At 35.3% G+C, this 23,964-nt stretch overlaps 1 protein-coding gene across 1 annotated transcript; it reads left to right on the top strand.

The window, feature by feature from the left end:
• Positions 1-14,229: 14,229 nt before the first annotated feature.
• Positions 14,230-23,444, top strand: LOC121298091 (sodium- and chloride-dependent GABA transporter 1). The gene is made up of 15 exons (XM_041224897.1): positions 14,230-14,585; positions 15,636-16,037; positions 16,315-16,446; positions 16,795-16,895; positions 17,017-17,126; positions 17,221-17,353; positions 17,734-17,868; positions 17,951-18,054; positions 18,572-18,696; positions 19,201-19,313; positions 20,063-20,194; positions 20,490-20,592; positions 20,797-20,897; positions 21,178-21,345; positions 21,567-23,444. Exons 2-15 carry the CDS (start codon positions 15,800-15,802, stop codon positions 21,669-21,671), a joined length of 1,800 nt encoding a protein of 599 aa, XP_041080831.1. The 5' UTR covers positions 14,230-14,585; positions 15,636-15,799; the 3' UTR covers positions 21,672-23,444.
• Positions 23,445-23,964: the final 520 nt, after the last annotated feature.

Raw genomic sequence — 23,964 nt, 5'->3', positions numbered from 1 at the left:
AGGGTTGGGTTATAAAAAAATATCCGAAACTTTGAACATCCCACGGAGCACCATTAAAGCCATTATTAAAAAATGGAAAGAATATGGCACCACAACAAACCTGGCAAGAGAGGGCCGCCCACCAAAACTCACGGACCAGGCAAGGAGGGCATTAATCAGAGAGGCAACAAAGAGATCAAAGATAACCCTGAAGGAGCTGCAAAGCTCCACAGTGGAGATTGGAGTATCTGTCCATAGGACCACTTTAAGCCGTACACTCCACAGAGCTGGGCTTTATGGAAGAGTGGCCAGAAAAAAGCCATTGCTTAAAGAAAAAAATAAGCAAACACGTTTGGTGTTCGCCAAAAGGCATGTGGGAGACTCCCCAAACATATGGAAGAAGGTACTCTGGTCAGATGAGACTAAAATTGAGCTTTTTGGCCATCAAGGAAAACGCTATGTCTGGCGCAAACCCAACACCTCTCATCACCCCGAGAACACCATCCCCACAGTGAAGCATGGTGGTGGCAGCATCATGCTGTGGGGATGTTTTTCATCGGCAGGGACTGGGAAACTGGTCAGAATTGAAGGAATGATGGATGGCGCTAAATACAGGGAAATTCTTGAGGGAAACCTGTTTCAGTCTTCCAGAGATTTGAGACTGGGACGGAGGTTCACCTTCCAGCAGGACAATGACCCTAAGCATACTGCTAAAGCAACACTCGAGTGGTTTAAGGGGAAACATTTAAATGTCTTGGAATGGCCTAGTCAAAGCCCAGACCTCAATCCAATTGAGAATCTGTGGTATGACTTAAAGATTGTTGTACACCAGTGGAACCCATCCAACTTGAAGGAGCTGGAGCAGTTTTGCCTTGAAGAATGGGCAAAAATCCCAGTGGCTAGATGTGCCAAGCTTATAGATACATACCCCAAGAGACTTGCAGCTGTAATTGCTGCAAAAGGTGGCTCTACAAAGTATTGACTTGGGGGGGGGGGGGGGGGGGGGGGTTTCTACTTTTTTTTGTCTTATTTCTTGTTTGTTTCACAATAAAAAATATTTTGCATCTTCAAAGTGGTAGGCATGTTGTGTAAATCAAATGATACAAACCCCCAAAAAATCAATTTTAATTCCAGGTTGTAAGGCAACAAAATAGGAAAAATGCCAAGGGGGGTCAATACTTTCGCAAGCCACTGTGTGTGTGTGTGTGTGTATATATATGTATATATATATATATATATATATATATATCTATATATATTATATATATATATAAAAGTTTCACATTGAGCTGAGAAAATAAAGGTGCTTTATTTCTTTGTATTCTCTTTTTCATAACTGTATACTATTTCCTTTAGAAAGTATATTTCAGTGGCTCACCAACTGTGGGACAGTGCCCCTTGAAGTGCCTCATGCTGTAAATAATTATGCACCGGTAAAAAGTAAATTCTTGGCAGAAGAAAGCGCTTTATTATTTTTGAATAAAGCACTTCACTTGGCTCTCAGTAGATGGCATCATCACATGTTATGGTCCCTCTTTTAAACTTGAAATAAAGTGAATTTTCAAAGGTAAAAGATAAAAATGTCTATTGGAATGTGGTTATAAAAGCACTATTTTCAAAGCAATGTTCATAATAATTTACAAACATTCAGCAAAATAGCTCTTCTGCACAGTGTTATGTAAAATGATAGCCTGGCACAACTCAGTCGAAAAGCTATACAGGCTGTTTCCATAGTGATGAAGAGGGATTGCAGGGGATAAGGGGAGCTGCACGGATAGAAAAAAACAAAACAAAACAAAAACAACATTTTGCAGAACCAGGGAGTCAGATCATTGTTTCCTTGCAGGAAAAAATATGTACATTTTCTGTAATGTACGCCTCCTCTTAATGAAACTTCACAGTAGTACAAGACAACTGAAAGACCTGATAACGTACATCTTGTCTTTCACTACAGTACAGTACATGGAAGTGGACAAGAAACCTACAGTGTTAGGAATTGCTGAAACTTTGTGTAACAGCCACTACAGAAACAAACAGAAAAGACACATCACATGTAACATGCAAACAAAACACCACATTCATTTGTCCCGTTATGATTTTCACACGTGGTGTATTTCCAAGAAAGGAGAACAATTTAAGCTAATTTAAATCTCCACAGAAAGCACATAGCTATGATTGCACTCAGCTCAAACTTGCTAGGCAATTACTTGACATATCAATCACAGGTCCATCAGCAACACAGCTTATTAATTCAGTCTGCCTTCTCTTCATCATCAGCTGCTAATAGGCAGTGTGGCTTTGTATTGGGACATGTTTACATTCCATCCAGTGACAAATTGTAACTCGAGCATCAATACTGCTCTCAGCTCCTGTCACTCTGAGTTTTAAAATTCTTATGGTGTGCTAGATTTGTTGAAAAAAAATGTTAAAATAAACCTAAGTGCTTTTTAAGCTTTATAAGAACCTTAGGTATAATTACACTTTTTTTTTTTCTTTGAAATTTAACTGTAGCTTGTTGTGGATATAATTTGAACAGGGACTGTGAGCATTGGGCTATTTTCAAATGATCCTTACAGTGCATAGAACTAGTAAAATAATCTTACCAAAAATAACAGCACACATTAAGTAAACATGTATTTGATGTTGTAATGGTTTTCTTTTCAAAGCTACTAATGAAGCTGATTAATCTTTTTTCATAAATTTTCCAGTGCTGCATTTCCATGGCATCCCCTCATTCTACTTCAAATGATTATGTGAAGGAATGTACAAAATATTGAACTGTTATGGAGGAACCCAATTGCTTTGTGGAGTTTTTCAACTCCCCAAAGCCTCTCTTTTTGGCTCTCTTTCTCACAAATGTATCACTGCTTTTCCAATTACATGTTTCACATGTTTACGTGGCTTTCTAGTAGATATTCCAGTGCTGCATTTCAGTGACTTGAAATGCACATTGAAATATCGACTAGGAGCCAATGGCATTTAAACTGCTTTTTAGAACATGGTTATAACAACATTTTAAACTTTTCAAAGTATCTGTAGTTCTCACTCTAAAATAATTTCAGCTACCAGCTCTCCAACATGATATCTATAGTAAACCCAACATGTAACATATTGCTTATTGGAATTCAAACTCTTTCGGGTCAAACAGATTTAACAAATAGGAAATTAGATTTTTACCCTTTTTGTTTGTAACCAGCAGCTTTCATTTAAAAGCAGTACCTTGATATTTGAATGTGTATAAACAACATGTTCCACATTCTGTAAAGTGTGTCAATGTACTGATCCCTAGTTCTTTACCAAGGAAGGTGTGAAAAAACCTGATAGAAAAGCCCTGGGCCATTTTTGTTCTGTTCAAGATATTTCCTGCGTTCCATTTCTACAAGGTCAAGTGTTTTTTGGCAGATATTACAGCTTATGGTTTTTCCATGTTGGTGTAAGAAAAAGAAAAAAAAATCTGCAAAAGCCATTTTAAGCAGGTGATGGATGCCACAGAAGACTGCTCCACATAAAAGCTATTTATTTAGGCTGCAGCTGTGGTCAGTATCTGTAGGCAATCTGTGTCGACAAGCTAATGAGCTAAAAGCAATCCAAGTGTTTGCAAACAGCATAACTTGGCACACCTACATAAAACTGGTTGGCTGGTGTATTTGCCTAAAAGCCGCAGGCTTGAGTGATTTGGTGTCTATATTTCTAAAGGCACACATTTGTGACACATTAAAAAAGAGTCTGTCTTCAGCAAAAAAGGGAAATGCAGAACAAAAGGAATCCCAGAAATGAAGATAATACACAAGGATATCTGTGTTTGATGATGTTTGCTGTGTTGCAGCGAGCCTCTTAACAGGTTGTCACTGTAAATAAGAATGTCTTCTCAATTGACTCATCTGGATAAATAAAAGGTTTTTATTAATTTATTGAAGACTGGAGGCATTTCTTCAACAGTCCTAGGTGGTGTAGGTTTCATATATTGAAATGTTTATCCTGTTAAAAATCTACATGTAACCAGTGTTAATGACCCAGATATTTGACAATGAACCAATTCTGCTACAAAACCTATTCAGTAATCTGTAAGAGAATCTTGAATCTTGAGTATGTAATTCCCCATTTAATTATTTTTTTCTTTAACTAATCAATAAACTATCCTGTTAAAAATCTACTAGATATATAATATATATATATATATATATATATATATATATAAATATATATATATATATATATGTCATAGTATAATAATATATTATATATATATATATACAGTATTCTATAATATGAGCTCAATTGCCCCATTCACTATTACTACATTTGCATAAAGAATGTGATAACATTTGTAATTGCTTATAACTTCAGAATGCCATTTTTGTTGTAATGCAACACATGTATCATCATTTAACAAATGAAATGACCAAAGTAAATGATGACTGATCACTTTCTGCTTTGCTATCCAGTACATATTAATGTCACTGTTGAACAGCACTTTCTCTGTTTAGGGTCTAAAATAAACAGGTACACAGGCCACAGGAAACACATCTGGCAGATAATGCCTCTGGCGAAATATTTCTTTTGATTTGCACTATTAATCTTCTCCTGCATGATAAGCAGCATACTGGTGTCCAGAACCTATTTTAACAAGCCCCCTAAATGAATACTTGTAAACATTAACAGAATCTCAGTCTCAATAAACGTGCTGCACTGTACTTGCTAGAAGAAACACATTCTTGTACCTTTCGCCTGGACAGTAACGTTAAGCATTGATTTTTTTTTTTTTTTTTGAGAACACAGATTAATATAGTTAGCAATGATTGCTGCTGCTGATTGTGTGAGTTTCCCCTTTCCTTGTTAAACACTGCTACCCACACATGGAAATTGTGTGACAGCTAACGGCTTATGGAAGCCAGTTTTGCCCCAGATATGATATCTTCTTTTGTTGTGGCTGGGAGGTCTATTCATTGTCTTACTTATTGGAGAAATTTTGTAGCAGTCGCCTGTCCAAGATCTCCAGACAAATGACTAGCTCAAAGTTTTTGCAAGCAATCGTAAGGTAACAAAGAAAGCTTTCTGGGCTCAGAGAAATTTATGGCAAGGCAAAGAGCACCTGCTCTCTTATTCTCTGTGCAGTAATGTGAGGAGCTGATAAGGAGATGTTTTTGGACAGCATTTCTACACCAGTTGGGCCTCTCTGTAATGTTCTTATAGTGTGTACAAGAAGCTACAGCTGCTGTAGAACTGCTCTATTTCTTGGGGGGGGGGGGGGGGGGTTGTGCTTATTTGGTGTTTTTGTTTATTTTGGAAATTATAAAAAAATTACTGCTTTCAATTCTAGGCAACTAGGATAACAGTTAATACAGACTGTAAAACATTTTGTTTTACATTTCGAACAACAATGCTGGGCTTGGTGACACAATATGGTCTCAACATGTTGTTACCCAAATCTACTGTGTTCCCATTTGCTCTTTAAGGAATCATTGAGTGTGCCAAGATTAAATTGTTCAAGTCCCTGTGTTGCTATGCTCTAAAATGAATTCTTACTCTGAAATTATTATTGTAGTGTGCAAAAATTGAAAGGTAAAACATAGTTTGTTCTCTTTGCATACAGCTTGACAGATTGAGTACAAAGGAATGCTCTACAGTTGTTTTAGGGCTGCAATTAATTTGAGTTAACCTTACCATCCTAATCTGCACACTCAATAGAGTTTCTATAAAACTTAATGAACCCTGTTTCAGCTACTGACATAGTGAAATCCCTAAGGATTCAATAGATGAGCTTTGCCAAAATGAAGTTTAGCTGGTTTGTTGCTTAGCAACAGATATATAAATATTACAATTATTCAACTAATTTGTTCTAGGCTGTTATGTCACCTGGTGAAAAGGTGCATTTGATTCTTAACTGCTGTCTGCCTTCTGTTGATGTACCTTGTATAATAAATAGCTATATAAAGAATATCATTGAAAATGACCACGCTTGCTCAGTTCACACTAGGTATATATTGAGGTCCTGATTCCATAAATAGTACACATAGCTGAACAAAGATCACTACATAGAAACAATAGAATACACATGTGGTCAGGTGACTAAATTCAGGTATATAAAGAGGGCAACAATAATATATGTACTACACTGAATTGGGGTTTTTAGAGATATTATTAGATATATATATATATATATATATATATATATATATATATATATGTGTGTGTGTGTGTGTGTGTGTGTGTGTGTGTGTGTGTATATATATATATATATGTATAGCATTTTAAGACAAAACATAGCAACTGTATTTAAGAACATAAGAACATAAGAAAGTTTACAAACGAGAGGAGGCCATTCGGCCCATCTTGCTCGTTTGGTTGTTAGTAGCTTATTGATCCCAAAATCTCATCAAGCAGCTTCTTGAAGGATCCCAGGGTGTCAGCTTCAACAACATTACTGGGGAGTTGATTCCAGACCCTCACAATTCTCTGTGTAAAAAAGTGTCTCCTATTTTCTGTTCTGAATGCCCCTTTTTCTAAACTCCATTTGTGACCCCTGGTCCTTGTTTCTTTTTTCAGGCTGAAAAAGTCCCTTGGGTCGACACTGTCAATACCTTTTAGAATTTTGAATGCTTGAATTAGGTCGCCACGTAGTCTTCTTTGTTCAAGACTGAACAGATTCAATTCTTTTAGCCTGTCTGCATATGACATGCCTTTTAAGCCCGGAATAATTCTGGTCGCTCTTCTTTGCACTCTTTCTAGAGCAGCAATATCTTTTTTATAGCGAGGTGACCAGAACTGCACACAATATTCAAGATGAGGTCTTACAAGTGCATTGTACAGTTTTAACATTACTTCCCTTGATTTAAATTCAACACTTTTCACAATGTATCCGAGTATCTTGTTAGCCTTTTTTATAGCTTCCCCACATTGCCTAGGTGAAGACATTTCTGAGTCAACAAAAACTCCTAGGTCTTTTTCATAGATTCCTTCTCCAATTTCAATATCTCCCATATGATATTTATAATGTACATTTTTATTTCCTGCGTGCAGTACCTTACACTTTTCTCTATTAAATGTCATTTGCCATGTGTCTGCCCAGTTCTGAATCTTGTCTAGATCATTTTGAGTGTTTGCCACTCCTCCTACTTTTGTGTCGTCTGCAAATTTAACAAGTTTGCTTACTATACCAGAATCTAAATCATTAATGTAGATTAGGAATAGCAGAGGACCTAATACTGATCCCTGTGGTACACCGCTGGTTACCACACTCCATTTATCGTGGTCTTTGATCAATGCAATAAAAAAACCTGAGAATCCCCTATATACTATTAACCTAGTGGTTAGAACTTGGAGACCCTGTTTCAAATCTCAGTTTGACGTCTTTCCTTTTGAAGACAGGAAAGAATTGCAATTCCCGTGCTGTATTTTGTTTAACTGATGTATCACTTAAGTTATTGGTTGTTGTCTAAATGTAGATTAAACACCGTCTGGTTTCTCAAGGTTTGCAATAATTTATTCGGCGCACATCCCTTTCCAAAATGGACACACAAAACCACCACAATGAGGTGTGCAGAAGCTACCTAGGCTACTAGATCCTTTATTACAGAGCAACACCATCAACAGGCAACACTCACTTTCCATCTATTAACACTGAGACTAGTAAATAAGAATGCATTAACTGAAGCAACACATGTATTGTGTTACTGAAACAAACATTCACTTGCAACTGTATTATGCTCAGACAATATACTCATTTAAGTCTTTCAATATGGCTACCTTTGTGATTTTTAAGTTCTATCTTTGAACGCTATGAAGGTCTATTGTTTTGTTCCATTTTCACACTGTACAGCAGGTGCTTGTATCCTATTACTGAAAATATCATCAGTCACTGTCAAATGAGATACGTCAATTGGTACCAACAATCAACACCTGGCTACCATGATCCAGGGTAGCTGTAAGCATCATTTCATGTCTGGCATATTGTAAATAAATCTTCTCTGTGAAAAGTGGATGGATGACTTTATTTTAGAGAGGAGATCAAACTATTTTTAGTTTACATAAATAGCTGAAAAAGAAGATTTTCTTATATCCCATTCGAGCTTTTTAAGATCACTCAAGACCGACATTCCAGTTTGTAAATATATTTTATTTCATTCCATCCTAATGAACCACTGTATATTTTAAATCCCATTTTTTTTTCTAGAAAGGAAATACAATATAATACTTGGTCATAAATGATTTGTCAATACTTCAACAATACACACTTGAAAAGTCCCTGATTTTAAGTATCATTTATCTCTTTATTTTTGGTTTCATACTCAAAGCTGAATTATAACTGTTGGATAATTGTTTTTGCAGATATGCTACAAATCCTCTTTAAAGATATGCTGTAATTATTCGAGTCAGAGGTTGGTATTCAGATTCATGATTGACAGTTTCTTGTTGATTTCCATAGCCGAGTGATCTATGGCATTTGTTTCTGAAAGAATCCACCAGCCGGGCGTTCACAAAAACGTTTTCCAACACAAAGGTCTTTCATTCCCTTCTTTCATCTGTTGGACAGCAACACATATTTCAAGCTCATACAGACCTAGTGTAAAAGAGGAAATAGAATATTGAAGCTCCATCTGGAGGGATGGCTCCATGCTACCTGATCTCACTGCAAATGAAGATGGTACTTATTCTGTTCCTTGAAGCAGCACGTCTGAGCAGCTCTGACAAAATAACCTCTTCTTGGCATGGCTTAAAAGACAAGGGACTTGATTTGTTAAAGGTAGAATAAAAATGAAAAAAAAACGAAAAAAACACAAAAGACATTGATAAAGTGCATTACTAGGTTTACTGTATATTTTTAAAACTTCATTTTTTTTTCACAAACGGCAGAAGTTATTTAACTAACTATGCACAGATTTACTCAAGGGTCAGGTCAGTACAGTCAGTGTCAATGTTATAAAATTCATTTGTATGCTTTTGTGTTATTCTACTGAATAATTATGTTACTGTTAAAGCTGACATGCTTTGCCACCCTTAAAGGTGAACAACTGTATCGTGGTCCTAAAATACAGTATATAATAAAAAATCTAAAAGTATCAATTACTGTATATTATTATGTAGTTTATAAAACACACAACACAGGGCAAAGCACCAGTACAGTAAAACCAGTGTTAGTTTGAGTTCTGTGAGAACTGAAAATCAATATTTAACTTTAAAACCAAGGTCACTGATAAGACTTGAGACATGATATGATTGTGTAACTAGTTTTGTTGACAATCCACTCTTCCACAGTGCAGACGCACAACACATCCTGATAGAAATTCTTTCAATTGGTTAGGAATTTTGTCCATAGCAGCATTGCAAAATGATCCACGAGTGCCTCGGCCGGATTAACCTATATGCAAATTAAGCTACAGCGTAGGGGCCCTGAAAGGTTGCCATTTGTTTGGGAAATTTGACAAAAACTGCACGTGGGTGGACGGGCCCACACACACAGGAAGAGAGGTGCACAGAAGTTTTCTTTTGGTTAATTTTGTTCTTTTATGACAGCAATAAATTTTCTCGATTACAGCATACCTGCTCTCTGAGTCTCTCACGCAAGCAGCTTCCTGCTAATGTACAATATCAAAGCCCCATGCCCTCTACCTCCTGGGAGAGATTCGTCCCTAGTCCTACTGCATCAGAAGCATCAGTCTGCAGGACAAAATATATGAATCAGGCTCAATTTACATATTTGTTTATTTCAGTTTTAGGACCAATATAAAAACCTGTCCTGTCTTAAATCTGCACAGTATGCCTCTTTTAAATTTTAGAAACTTTCCTTTTTAATTTGAGGGTTGGAATTTTAGAAAAAAAAGGTGGGAGGCTGAAGGAAATTCAAATGTGGAAGTGTGCAGCCGACAAGAACGCTTAAGTCCATAGTGTTCGTTTCTCTCGCTACAAAAAAAACTGGTCTGTAGAAGGAAAAAATATGTAATTCTGTGGGTGTTATATTATGCACCTGCTAATGTTTTTGTAATTACTGCCTTTTTTATGTCAGTGATCCATATTGCATCATTGTGTTTTCTGTATTCCCACGGATGTTTGAATGTAAATTAAAATGATCATTAACAACAGTGAGATTTAATTATTATAACTTGCATGTGATTGCTGTCGTAATACAATAAAGGCATACACAGTTTAACATGCCTCATACCCAGCTATACTCAGTAAAGACAAAAGCCTACATAAAATGCTCAGATAAGCTATCTAATTCAATTTGAAGTCGCTTTCTCATTATTATTGATTGGCACTGAAAAAAGCGTAAACTGAAAATAAAATGAAAGTTTGGAAATCTCATCTTGCAATTAAGAGGTTAACAGGTTGCATATGATTAATTTCAAATTAGCTTTATACTGGGCTTGTTTGTATCATAATATCTCATAGGGAGTTCAAAGCAACCCACGAACACAAGTAAGTGAGTCTCAACTGGGCTAGCGGACCACACTGTAGTAAATGAACTGTCCTTGAGAGTGCAGAAAACATAAACCGTGTTCACAGCATTGTATTGGGACAATGTGACTACCCTAAATAAATGTGGTCAAACAAATTATAAGAAAACTACTGCATGAAATATCATGACAAACAATGCAGCGTGCAATGGTTATGAGAGACCACAAAACTCTCTGTGCATGTTTTTCCTTCCTTCTGCTGTTGGATTCTTGTCAGTATTGATTGAAGCCTTTCAGATCTTCTGCAGCCTGCTATAGCAGTCACCAATGCTTCCAACAGCACATGCATGGATCAGTGTTGTGATCTAGAGGACCTATCCTTAGGAATGCCTGACACAGTGCTCCTTTCACTGAGTCTGTTTTATAAACTCAGTATATCCACAACATATGGATGAGATAATTCTGCGTATGCAATGATGATCTTAAAAAGTAGTCTGCAAAGAATGCAGGTTTGATGACAGTAAAAATACACACATGTAAAGTGAGTTGAAATAAAATTACTGTGGCTTACTGGCAACTGACTGACAGCTATAACGCTTAGGCTTAAATAACTTGCAGTCCACTTCAGCTAGTTCAGCTGATTCACTTAATATTGTCTTACTATGTGTCTCTGGTCAAACACTTTATGCACAACGTTTTAAACCCTTTATTTGGTAAAAAATAACTGGTCAGACCTAGTTTTGTCATTTTGGGGGGGGGGGGGTTGGGGTCTCTCTTGGTCTCTCTCTCTCTCTCTCTCTCTCTCTCTCTCTCTCTCTCTCTCTCTCTCTATATATATATATATATATATATATATATATATATATATATATATATGTGTGTGTGTGTGTGTGTGTGTGTGTGTGTGTATATATATATATATATATATATATATATACACACACACACACACACACACACACACATACATGGTATCATTTGCATTTTAGATTTGAATCATTTAGTACAAATCATGCATTAGATCTGAAAATGGAGCTCCAGTATGAATATCTAATTGCCACCTCATGTGGTCTCAAAGGTTGTGTCTTCAGTTGAGCAATCAAGTGTGTTGCTACCAATTTGCCAAGTTCTTGAAATTGCACTGCAGGTTCATTAATGTGTAGCATGTTTCATACCCAGTCCCCAGAGGGAAAGTAAACCAGATGGGATTTTAAATGTTAAATTTCATGTTGTATCATTTAGTAGGTTAGTTCACCTCTCATTTACTTAGCATTTACTTACCATCTGTCATTATTTCAGTGATTCAGATTGCATTCCTAGATTTTTAATCTTACAGTAACATTCCAAACTGCCATAGGGACCTTTGCTAGCCTTGATGTGCATATTTATTCCAGTCAGCAATGTAACATATTTCATAGGACATTTAAAATATATGCAGAACTTACACACACTGTAGAATTGTGTTTCTGCATATACCTCTATCATGAGATACATACAAATGAAAAAATAAATTACAACATACAATAAACTAGGATACCTTGACAATAATTAACTTTGAATGTGATATATTATATTACTATATTGTAGTAATTCATGTGGTTTATCATTGTTCATAGTAAAAGGGAAGGTGGATTAGATTAGACTAGAAAAGACACGGAACATATAAATCACAAAGGGATAAGGCACAGGGTAATAAACTATTGGAATTTAGTACTCATCAACTTCAATTACAATAGTACAAGACAGGAGCTGTTTAAAGTGTGATTTGTGGGGCAGAAAACTTAGAGCAGGTACCCACTCACTGCTGAGATTTTTGGGGGTGTGCAGTTCAGCGTACACCCTTCTGCCCTGCAACCTAAAAAAGAAAAGGTAAGGGAATGTCTTTTTACAAAGCCTCAAAGTTTATTTTTATGAATAAAGGCATGTTTAAATGTGCATGTAACTGTTGTCAAACAGTTTATATTCATCTTTTGAAAAGCCAAGTAATACTTCAATAAGCAATTCATACTTTTGTCAGTAATCAGTGGTACCTGTTGAACATGCCTTTGAACTACATACAATGAAGAGTTACATTGCAAACCTATATCAGCTCAGGCTTAGCCAGCACTGACTGGGTTATGTACAACTGTACAAGAGTTAATAGGTGTTTAAAGATGTATTGAGCAACAGTGCTTTTTAGCAGGTCACAATTCTCTTTCTGCTTAAATATTGCTGTTAGTGACAATGACACTGCCAGAAAAGCTTACATTGATATACACATTGAATCTTACAAGTCAGCATAATTTTTTTTGACTTAAAAACACAGTGCTAGATTTTTAATTGTTCAAGGATGTGTGTAAATAATGTCAGTTGTACTGCCAGTTAATGTCCAGCAAACGTTTGACAGGTGCACTTTCCAGATGGGAATGTTATAAGATTGAATGATCCATCTTTATTTTCTTGCACCGTTCTATATGTTGGGTGACCATTTCTCTTAAGTAACTATCGGTAATTTCATAACTTTTTTCCCCCCTCTTGAAAAACAATCCTGCTGATTGCGTGAACATAAATGAAAAGGATGACCATATCAATTCCATATTCATAAATTCCATCTGCTCTTATTAATATCGATTCTTCACACGCCAGTGGAACAGTTGCTATTAATCTTTGGCACATGTGCCATGTGGCATTCCGGCAGTTCGGATAAATCTTACAAGCGTTCTCCTCTTAAATGTAAACATTTTTCAGAGGGAGGATCTTGATAAAAGTTTATTCTGCCATCAAAATAAGCAGATAAACTATTTGTAGGAGTTGTTGTTGTTGTTGTTGTTGTTTACCAAATGTTGAATGTTTGCTGTATTTCAATTCTTCTTCATTAAAAGGCCCCTACTAACACAGTGGTGCCCAATCCTCTAGTGAGGAACTATTCATTTACCTCAATGTGGGAGTTAAATTCTTCATTTAGCGCGTTCATTTAGGTTACCTCACAAGGGCATTTTATTTATGGAGACTGCAAGCTAAGAAGATTATAAGCATCGTGTTCAATTTATCTCATACCTCCAGATCCCCTTTATTGACGAATTTCCTTATCACATTTGCCAGAAACCAGACTATGGTTGACATCATGTTTGTAATCTGCCAGTTTCAAATAGCTGATTGTGTGGCAGAAAATTAGTTTACGGTTTGCTCTCCAGAACCAATTTTCTGCACAGGCTCGTTGTTTCTGCCTCCAGTATTTCGTGAAATACGATGTTTTACCCTACCGTTGTTGTTCAATAAACAATACGATAACAACAGCGAGTTACATACAGTATATAAAGTGGGTATTATTTGATGGGCAATAATAATAATAATAATAATAATAATAATAATAATAATAATAATAATAATAATAATAATAATAATGTGTTGCATTTTTTTTTAGCTACCTGATATCTAAAACTCATACTGTACTCTTATTTTCAGACGTTCAAAATAAGTCTAATTTTATTAGTATTAACCTGTTAACTGCATATGCATATAAGTGCACAGCTGTGTCATGTTACATCTTGTTCGAAAATCAAATGCAATGCTTTCAGACGGTGCTAAAACGTACGTTAGTAGGCTCCTAGCTAGCATCAGATGGCATCCATTGTATTTAAAATCAGAATCACAACAGGTAACTGAGTGATAAATGTGAACCCGCTCCAAAAAAAAAAAAAAAAAAAAAAAAAAAAAACTTTAGGAACTGTCACATTTGATCAAACGCAAAGCCGCATTAGATAAGGCGCCATTTAACCGTGCCCAGTATCAAATGCTGTAAAATAACACAATATCTGAAAAACCCAAACCAAATGAAGCCTCGAGACAAGAAGATGCCCCAGTGGAAAACCCGCTGCGATCTCAGTGGTGGAAATGTTGTATATGGGAGGGCTGACTTCCAGATGACATTGACGCTATGTAGATGAGAGTGGGGATTCATGTAACGTTTGTGGCTGCTGATGTTAGACGGTGGCACAAGGAAAAGCTGTTCATTCTTTGTATTGGGTTTCCTTCAGCACCACGCACCTGTGGACAGCATCATTCATAGACGCACATTCTCATATTCCCCAGGATAACGTCCATGGTTGTTAAAAGCCTTTTTTTTTTGTTGGAAAAAATAAACTTTCTTTTGTTGGTCCCACTACTTTAACTTCGAGAATAAACTGCGGATGCTTCCACGACCAACGAACTGATAGATACGACGATTTTGCTGTGAGTATTTTTGTTTGGTTTCTAATCAGTAATGAATACAGTACATAAAAAGAAAACCTTTGGAAGTAATGAAGTTATACTTGTTTTTAGGATTATGTATTTATTTATGTATTTATTTTTTTGCCAAAAAAATAAATATAAAGTTTTGTAGAAAAAAAGGAAGGCGTTTATTTGATCCAATATTTCCTTAAATGTTAGGGAGATTTAATTATTTTATTAATTGCCCATTGTAATTGGCAAGTTATATTTTTACAACAAAGAGGAATAAAGCAGCATCCTTTTTTATTTTCTATCCTGACTCGTGTTCAAATGCTCATAGTAAATGATGTCAGTTTAGATGTATGTCAAAGCCATTGAATAGACTATATTTACAGAACTAGAAAGTTCAGTCTATCTCCATAAAATTAATCGTTATTAATCCAATGGAATTTTAAGGGTTGTGTTTGGCGCTTCATGTGCAATTCGCTTTACTTTGGTTTTCATAGTAAGGGAATAGTGGATGATGTGTTTTCCTTTGGTTTTCACAGTGCTAAAGGGAAAGTGAATGCACTTGATACACGCAGTTGGTCTTGATCTTTAAAATCTTTTTCAATTATTGTTTTTGTATCATCCTTCTTTGATAAGATGTTTTTTTTTTTTTTTTTTTTTTTTTTTTTTAGCTAAGTCAGGTGAAAAAAAAATCCGCTGGGCTTGTGTAAGAGCTATCACACGTGTTTTTATTATAAATATGTTTTAATTGTATATGAAAGCAGTGGGGTCAGTAGAACATTTGGTAACGTTGAGTACTAAAGGTACTCACTGGCAGAGCAGTACATTGCACCGATAGCTAATATCTTCTTCGCTGTAAAGAATGCAACAGCAACAATATATTTAGGCTATATTTATTACTGTAACTATTCTCGTAAACCTTGTCCATTAACATATTTGGGCTGGTTAGTAATTTGAAACAATCCTAATTTTGAAGGAGAGAATTTTAAAAGAAAGAGTGATTGGGGTTTGATCTTATTTGTTTATAAGACTCAATGCTAACGACCCCCTATCTGTTTTCAGGTTAAACGCCTTCTTGGGTGACATTTATTAAGCTGAATCAGCGCCTATTTGTTTTCCGGTTACTTGTCGGTCCCAAAATTGGGTAAACCGCGAAGCTGCTGTCTACGTGGTCTGGTTCTGAAATCTCCCGTCCGTCTGCCAGGACCTTTGCCAAACCAAGAGACATGGCGACAAATGGTACTAAAACCACAGATGGACATATCTTAACAGAGGTTAACGAGACGCCACCTGCTAATGACAAACCAAAAACGTTGGTGGTGAAAGTGCAGAAGACGAAAAAGGAGCTTCCCGAGAGAGAAAATTGGAAAGGAAAATTTGATTTCCTTCTTTCTTGCGTGGGCTATGCAATCGGACTGGGCAATGTCTGGAGATTTCCTTATCTGTGTGGCAAAAATGGTGGAGGTAAACAAGATTTCGTTGTCTTAAAGGAGTGTTAAAAAGCAGTAGTGTATATAATTTCTTTTAACCCACCCTTCCACCTGTACATTAATACATTATAATTATTAGAATATGTATAAAGGTGGGCGAACAATAAAAACTGTGATATATTTATTTTCTATATTAATATTTAATGGTTTTGTTTAAAACAAAAAAGTCTAACAGAATACTGTAATTACAACTGTTTATCATGTCTTAGAAATGTGAAAAATACAATATTTCTTTACTACTTTCTATACAGGGGCCTTCTTGATTCCCTATTTTCTGACCCTCATATTTGCTGGAATGCCCCTATTTCTGCTTGAATGCTCCCTTGGTCAATACACGTCCATTGGGGGACTTGGAGTCTGGAAACTCGCTCCTATGTTCAAAGGTATTATATTTTAAAAATGAAACCATTATATTTTCAACCATTGTAATTGAATGCATTCAGTGCTTCATGTTGTCTATTACTATTTATTCCACACACTGTAATATGTAAATTACATCACACTTTAATTGTAACGGAAACAACATTTCACATATTGTTCAAATTAATCTTTAGGAAAATATGTGGGTAGAGTTACATAGTATATTTTAATATTATGTATGCTTTGGATGATTTGTCATTTTATTGTGCAGATTCTATATGTTTACACAGGATATTGTTTTATTGAACAGGATCATTTACTTTTTTAATCATCCTTATTTTAACTGTACACTCTATTTTTTTGCACCATAGGTGTGGGTCTAGCTGCTGCAGTCCTGTCTTTCTGGCTAAACATATACTACATTGTCATTATTTCCTGGGCTATTTATTACCTGTATAACTCCTTTACCACTGTAAGTATATTTATTTCCATGCAAATTAAAATAGAATGATATGTAGAAAAACAGTTTGCCTACAGATTCTCAAATCACTTCATGGGTTTCTTGAAAAGTCACTTAATACACTGTTTTACAGGAGCTTCCTTGGCAAAGCTGTAACAATCCGTGGAATACAGATCGATGCTATACAAACTACAGTATTGTAAATACCGCCAACCTTACCAGTGCAGTCACAGAGTTTTGGGAGTAAGATCTTTTCATTTTTTGTAATGTTACAAAAATGCATTCCATGCTGAGGGGTATAGATATTTGATGTATTTTTATAATTGTTTTTTTGTAGACGCAACATGCATCAGATGACAGATGGGCTGGATCAACCAGGGCAAATCCGGTGGCCATTAGCAATAACTCTCGCAATTGCATGGGTTCTTGTGTACTTTTGTATCTGGAAAGGTGTTAGCTGGACTGGAAAGGTGAGGGGCAGGTGTTGAACATACTAAAGCATGTGCATTCTTGATATTCAAAGCATATTTAATCTCTTATCTAACAAGGTGCTGGTATAGACAACTTGAAATGTAGGTAAAGTATACACATTTAATCACACAAATAATAAAATGTAAAAATGCGTTGGGTCTACTGGTATTTCAAATATTATATTTACAATATTATGAGACCTTTACATGCCCTGCATTCAAAAATAACACATGCAACCCTCACTATCCTCATATCCTGTTTTAAAAAAAAATCCCTTGACTTGCCCCATATTCCTAACATATATGTGATAATTGGTATGATGTAAAATTATTCTTATTATTTCTGATTAAAATGATGTCCAAGTCATTTTGTTTTCCAGGTAGTTTACTTCTCTGCCACCTACCCATACATCATGCTGTTCGTTTTATTTATCCGTGGAGTGACTCTCCCTGGTGCCAAGGAAGGAATCTTGTTCTACATCACTCCTGAATTCAGTAAACTTAAAGAATCCGAGGTATGACTCCCAGGATTCCCATCTCGCATATAGCATCCTGCCCTTGTGTGCCCTGTTAAAACATGTACTTTTCCTTTCTCAGGTATGGCTGGATGCAGCCACACAGATCTTCTTTTCCTATGGGTTGGGGCTGGGCTCATTGATTGCCCTTGGAAGTTACAACCCTTTCCATAACAATGTATACAAGTAAGTGGGGAAAAAAAGAATGCTGTGCAAATAATAATAGTGAATGTTGAAATAAAACTATGCCCATCAGACTAATGAAAATGTATGCAGTACAATGTCAAATAACCAGTGGGGGCATGTAAGCACTGGTTCAGTTGATTTTCTGGACAACTATCCACACCCTGAAAGTGACATTGCAGGCACTGTGAATTTTCAATTTTAAAATCATAACCTTTGTAGCCCACAAAACCTAATTAACATCTATCATGTTAAAAAATAATAAAATAAATAAAATAACAATAGCAATAGTATTAATCCAGGTAATTGGCAATTAATAGACTTTTCCTTCTAAAAGTTTCCCATAGCAAAAGCATAGTGAAATATACTCTATATAGTCTATAAATCCCAAATACCATTTCATTTTTGTTATTGCACAAATTATATCCACGTCTATATATATAAATCAATTTAAGAACTGTCAGTGAATGTGGTCATCTGCAAAATGGAAAAAAATACTATACTTTTTCCTGATCCATAGGGATGCCGTAATTGTGTGTTGCATCAATTCCGCTACCAGTATGTTTGCTGGCTTTGTCATCTTCTCGATAGTTGGCTTTATGGCCAATGTCACAAAGAGGCCAATAGCAGATGTTGCTGCATCAGGTAATTTTTTCCTAATAAATAATGAAACTGACCATGCATATACTGTGATTCATCAGTACAATAACAGATGACATTGCTTTTTGTTACAATTTGATACACTGATAATACAGCAGATGTTTACATCAGATTTGAAAACAAGGTGTTTGTAATTTAGCTCCCCAATACATATTTCCTGTTTGAAGTATGCAGTGAATAAATATTCAATTTGGTTTTCATCACATTAACTTCTCTGGAGGAAGAATCTGGCTTCAAATGTGTTTGTTATCATTTTTTTGTAATAGTGTCTTCCCTTAGGAGCTGCTAATTCTCTGGCATCCCACTGAGCCAAATGATCACTTCTATCACATAACAAACTAAATAGACCTTGTGAACCCGAAATAATTGATTTCCAATTTACAATGCATTACAAATAGCAGCCCAGTATCTCCCAGAATATGTCTTCTCACTGTAACTATATCTAAGACCCATGACACCACATTTCAATTATATATGTTTTTTGTCAAGGTCCTGGATTGGCCTTTTTAGCTTACCCAGAGGCAGTGACGCAGTTACCCATATCTCCGCTGTGGGCCATTCTTTTCTTCTCCATGCTGCTTATGCTTGGGATTGACAGCCAGGTAATAGTGTTCTGCATTTCCTTTCTTCTAAACTGACATGCACAGGATCTCATCAAAAGAGTGCTGTAATGTTTAGCTGATAAATGATCAAAGGGCTTGCTCAACTCCACAGAACACTTGGAATCTCAATTCATAGCATTCACTGCGGGTGTTCTGGTCAAAGAGAAATATTACATGTTACAAGAAGAACACCAGCACTCACATCACACCTTTTTAAAAAAATATGTCTTATTTATTTTTTAAAAATGGCAGAAATGCAAGCACAGATGTGTTGAGGCTAGATGCCTTCCTCATAATTTTAACTGAAGCTTCAAGAAAATAATGCCACTGTTCCTTCCTTTAACTAAGGAGTTTATTTGTAAATGATACCATGGCTTTTCCCAGATTACACTTCACAGTCTCAGAGCTTCTGTGGTAATTAGTGTGTTGATTATCAAACTACCATGACCAATTCTCTAAAATAAATTATTTAATTAAGGAGGAAACAAAAACCTGGCTTTTAGAGGTATCCAAGGGCAATGATTGAGAAGTTCTTTCATTAAATGGCTATTGTATTTATTTATATAAAGATTTGTAAGGGATGTTATACCTGTTTAAAGTGGTCATTATAATTTTATACGTAATGTTGCAGAAATGCTAGAGGTAATATATATATATATATATATATATATATATATATATATATATATATATATATATATATATATATATATATATATGATTAATAATCTGCGTAATATTTTTCTTAGTTCTGCACAGTGGAAGGATTCATAACTGCTTTGGTTGATGAATTTCCAAAGCTTCTGCGTCCAAGAAGAGAGATCTTTATTGCAGTTGTGTGCTTCGTGTCATATCTAATCGGGCTATCAAATATCACTCAGGTAACCTTTATCCTTATTATTTAAGACTGAGACTTAAAAACGCACAAATCCACACATGTTAATGTATATTTAAGCTAATAACTATTATGAAAGTCATTTCTAAAAAAGAACAGCATTGTGATAGCAAATAAGACTGTTTCTGATTTAAGTAAATGTACTATTCCTCTGTATGTAAACTGGAACCTGTTCTTTGTATACAGAAACACTTTATAATAATATTATAATATGAACATTGAGTCCAATACAAAAAGAACTTTGTAGCAAGGCTTATAACACAATGTTGTAATGTCACCAGGGTGGGATCTACGTGTTCAAACTGTTTGACTACTACTCTGCCAGTGGAATGTGTCTCCTGTTTCTGGTCTTCTTTGAGTGCATTTCTATATCCTGGTGCTATGGTATGTATTAACTTATACTGACAGATAGTAAAGTCAACTAAACTTGCCCTGCCTTCATACTGAGTCCCATCGAGGCAGTCCGGTCTCCACCACTTTGATCAAAAAAGCCTAGCAATGATAATGTGGCAGCTATTGAAATACATTCCATGCATGCTTGTCTAATAACACATGAGGTCATCCCCCTCTCTCTTGTGTCCTTTGAAGGTGTTAACAGATTTTATGACAACATTGAAGAAATGGTTGGATACAGGCCATGTATCTGGTGGAAACTGTGCTGGTCTGTCTTCACTCCTTTAATTGTAGCTGTAAGTTATCTTTTGTTTTGCTTTTATGAAACACAGTGGCCCAGTGATGTAAAGAAGGAAGCTTGTTAATTTCACTTACACACAAGCTTTCAAAAGCACATACAGGAGCTCCCTTAATCCAGTGAAATCCAAATCTGCCTGATGGAACGCTGTCTAAAAAGTATTGAAAGCTTGCATGACAATCATATTAAATGCAATTAAAAATAAAAGGATAACAAATCAGCCTTTGTATGCAATCCAATTCCTCTTGTATAACCCTTTTCTGTTTCCTCTACCCCAGGGTGTGTTCTTCTTCAGTGCTTTCCAAATGGTTCCACTGACTATGAACAACTACGTTTTCCCAGCATGGGGTCAAGGGGTTGGGTGGTGCATGGCTCTCTCTTCCATGCTCCTAATCCCTGGATTTATGGTTTATCTATTCATCACACTAAAGGGCTCTCTAAAAGAGGTAAGGAAATTCTCTGTATAATTTGGATAAAATCAAATACAGTAGAATGCATTTTTTTTTGTTAACAGACATGTAGATGAAGAGGAGTTTGACTGGTAAGGTAGGTTGTGTAACACTTCTCCAGTTCCAATGAAGAGGTTTGCATTGTATCTGTGTATTATGCAGGAGGAAAACTAATGTACATGTGATACAGTAACTGAATCATTTTAAACTGCTTCCAGCGCCTTCGACAAATGATTCAGCCTTCAGAAGATATTAAGGCTCAAGAGAATGGACCAGAGCAGGCTGAGAATGCCAATCCTGCAATTGAAGAAGCTTACATCTAAACCTGTTTAAAATGTCAACTCTAATGCAGAAAAAGTAATCATGGTTGTACGTGACCAAGGACTTACATGTCTGAAAAATATTTACCTACCTCCAGGGGCAAAATTTGACTGACCTGATTACAAAACTTTTGTTTCATTTTTCATCTGTAAAAACCTACCCAGCAATGTCCTAGTGATAGCTTGTATTGCATATGCAAAATGTAGACTGTTAGGGTTTCTAAAAGGTTAAACTATATCCATTGAACTAATGTAATTTGTACTGCAATTGAAATTGGATGCTGGTGTAGAATATGTTAATTCACAGGACACCACAAGGCCCAATGTGATACAATTACATCAAGCTAACTTTTAAGATACTGTATTTACATGTTATTGAGCTATAAAACTACATACTATTACTGTAATCATTTTAGAATAGAGTATGTTTGATTGTACAGTATATTAAGAAAATTAGTAACATTTTACAAACAAGTTAAATACATATATTTAAAAGGCAGGCAAGAACAATATAAGATTAAGTTTGGAAACTAAGGATTTATGAGCTATGCTTTTTATGGGAATGTGCAACAAGCATGGCTAAATGGTATGTGGCTGGAATATGTTTATATTCCAAGGGATTGTATTTTGTAACACAAACATATTTTTTCACCCAGAGGGCTGGGACCAATACCCCTTTAGTACATGGCCAGATTTGACAGCTATTACCGGTAACCCTTAAAATGAATAAGCACCTGCCACCAAATGAGATTAATATTGGGAAAGACTGTTAAACTTGTATCTTACTTTTATAACAACTTTGTAGGTTATTGATTTTTCTTTTTAACAATTGCTGGTTTCTAGATCTAGATTTGATGAAACTAAAAAAAAAAAAAAAGCACCTCACCATATCATTGTGAAGCACGGGCTGATAAAGATCTTTTCATAAGCGAAACATTAAAACTGTGACGGCCCATGAGCCTAAACTCCAAACCTGCTTCTTTCATTCATGTGCCAATCCTCAGGTACTGAACCGAATAAGAGATGGTGGAAGTCACCAAATTTCTCTGAAACTGTTATATCGATATGTGCTATGAAGGCCTTAAGCCAACAATTAATCAATCTATTTGAAGCCACAGTTTACTTAAATGACTGCAAGTTTTTTTGTTTTTTTTTAATCTCTTAAATCTATGCTTAACAGAAAGGGTGCCAGTTATAGCAACAATTGTCAGCAGACTACAAGTCACTTGCATTACCGGAACAAGATTTTTTGATTTTTATATGAAATATATTAATAACAGTACGTTGGCAATAAATATCTAGAGAGAGTTGACTTTTTAAATTTATTTATTTATTTTTTTATTGGCCCTATTTATATAGTTTACCGGTTGAAAGCACATAGCTTTAATCCACAAACAATTGCCAATGTATCTACTTTGAGAACATGTTAGTTTGCTTTTATGGCAGCTATAAGTGACAGGGATCTGGTTTAATAAGTCATTTTTTTCTTTGCAAAGCTATATAACTAAAATGTGCAATGAATATACGTCCGGTGAATTTTGTATGAAGTTACCATACTGCAGTTTTATCTCTTAAATCATGTTGTAAAACTGTATTGTGTAAAACATGTAATTGTAAGTGTCTGTATGACCGTTGGAGTTTTTTTTTTTTTTTTTTTTTGTCTAAATGTAAAACAAATGAATAATCTTCTCTTTGCTGTTTTCTGCAATAATATGTTGATCTCAGAAACGTAAGCACATAGCTAATGGAAATATAATAATAAAAAACAAACAAACATACATGTAGTAGAAAAAAAAATGTTTGGTATATTTCTGACTGTTTCATGGGCCTGATGTATAATAATCTATAAAAATAATATACCATGTAAATGTCTAGAATTGTGTTATATGAAAAAAGCATGATTATATACAAATGTTCTGACAGACTTTATTTAAAGACATATTACGCTGTGTGCTGTCTCAGTGGTCTTTTGTGTAACAGTCTAACTGTGTAATATATTATATATTAGATATATATATATATAATATATATATATATATATATATATATATTTATTATAATTACCTCTAAAATTACCTCTAGATTATCCAGTCAAAGGTAGTACTATTTTAATTAACCTCAAGGGAAAATGAATGCAATATTATAATAGCATGTTTCTGGTCAGCAGTGATTATACTTAAACTGTGACAAATTCAGCACAAATTTAATAACCTCACAGTCCATTGCTGGATAGGTTGAGAGGCATATGTGATTCTCATTGACGTTATTTATTTAGTTATGCATTTGTTTAATTATC

Source organism: Polyodon spathula, chromosome 23 (assembly GCF_017654505.1).
Source record: "Polyodon spathula isolate WHYD16114869_AA chromosome 23, ASM1765450v1, whole genome shotgun sequence".
NCBI classification, from domain to species: Eukaryota; Metazoa; Chordata; class Actinopteri; order Acipenseriformes; family Polyodontidae; genus Polyodon; species Polyodon spathula.
This window is presented reverse-complemented; position numbering and strand designations above follow the sequence as displayed.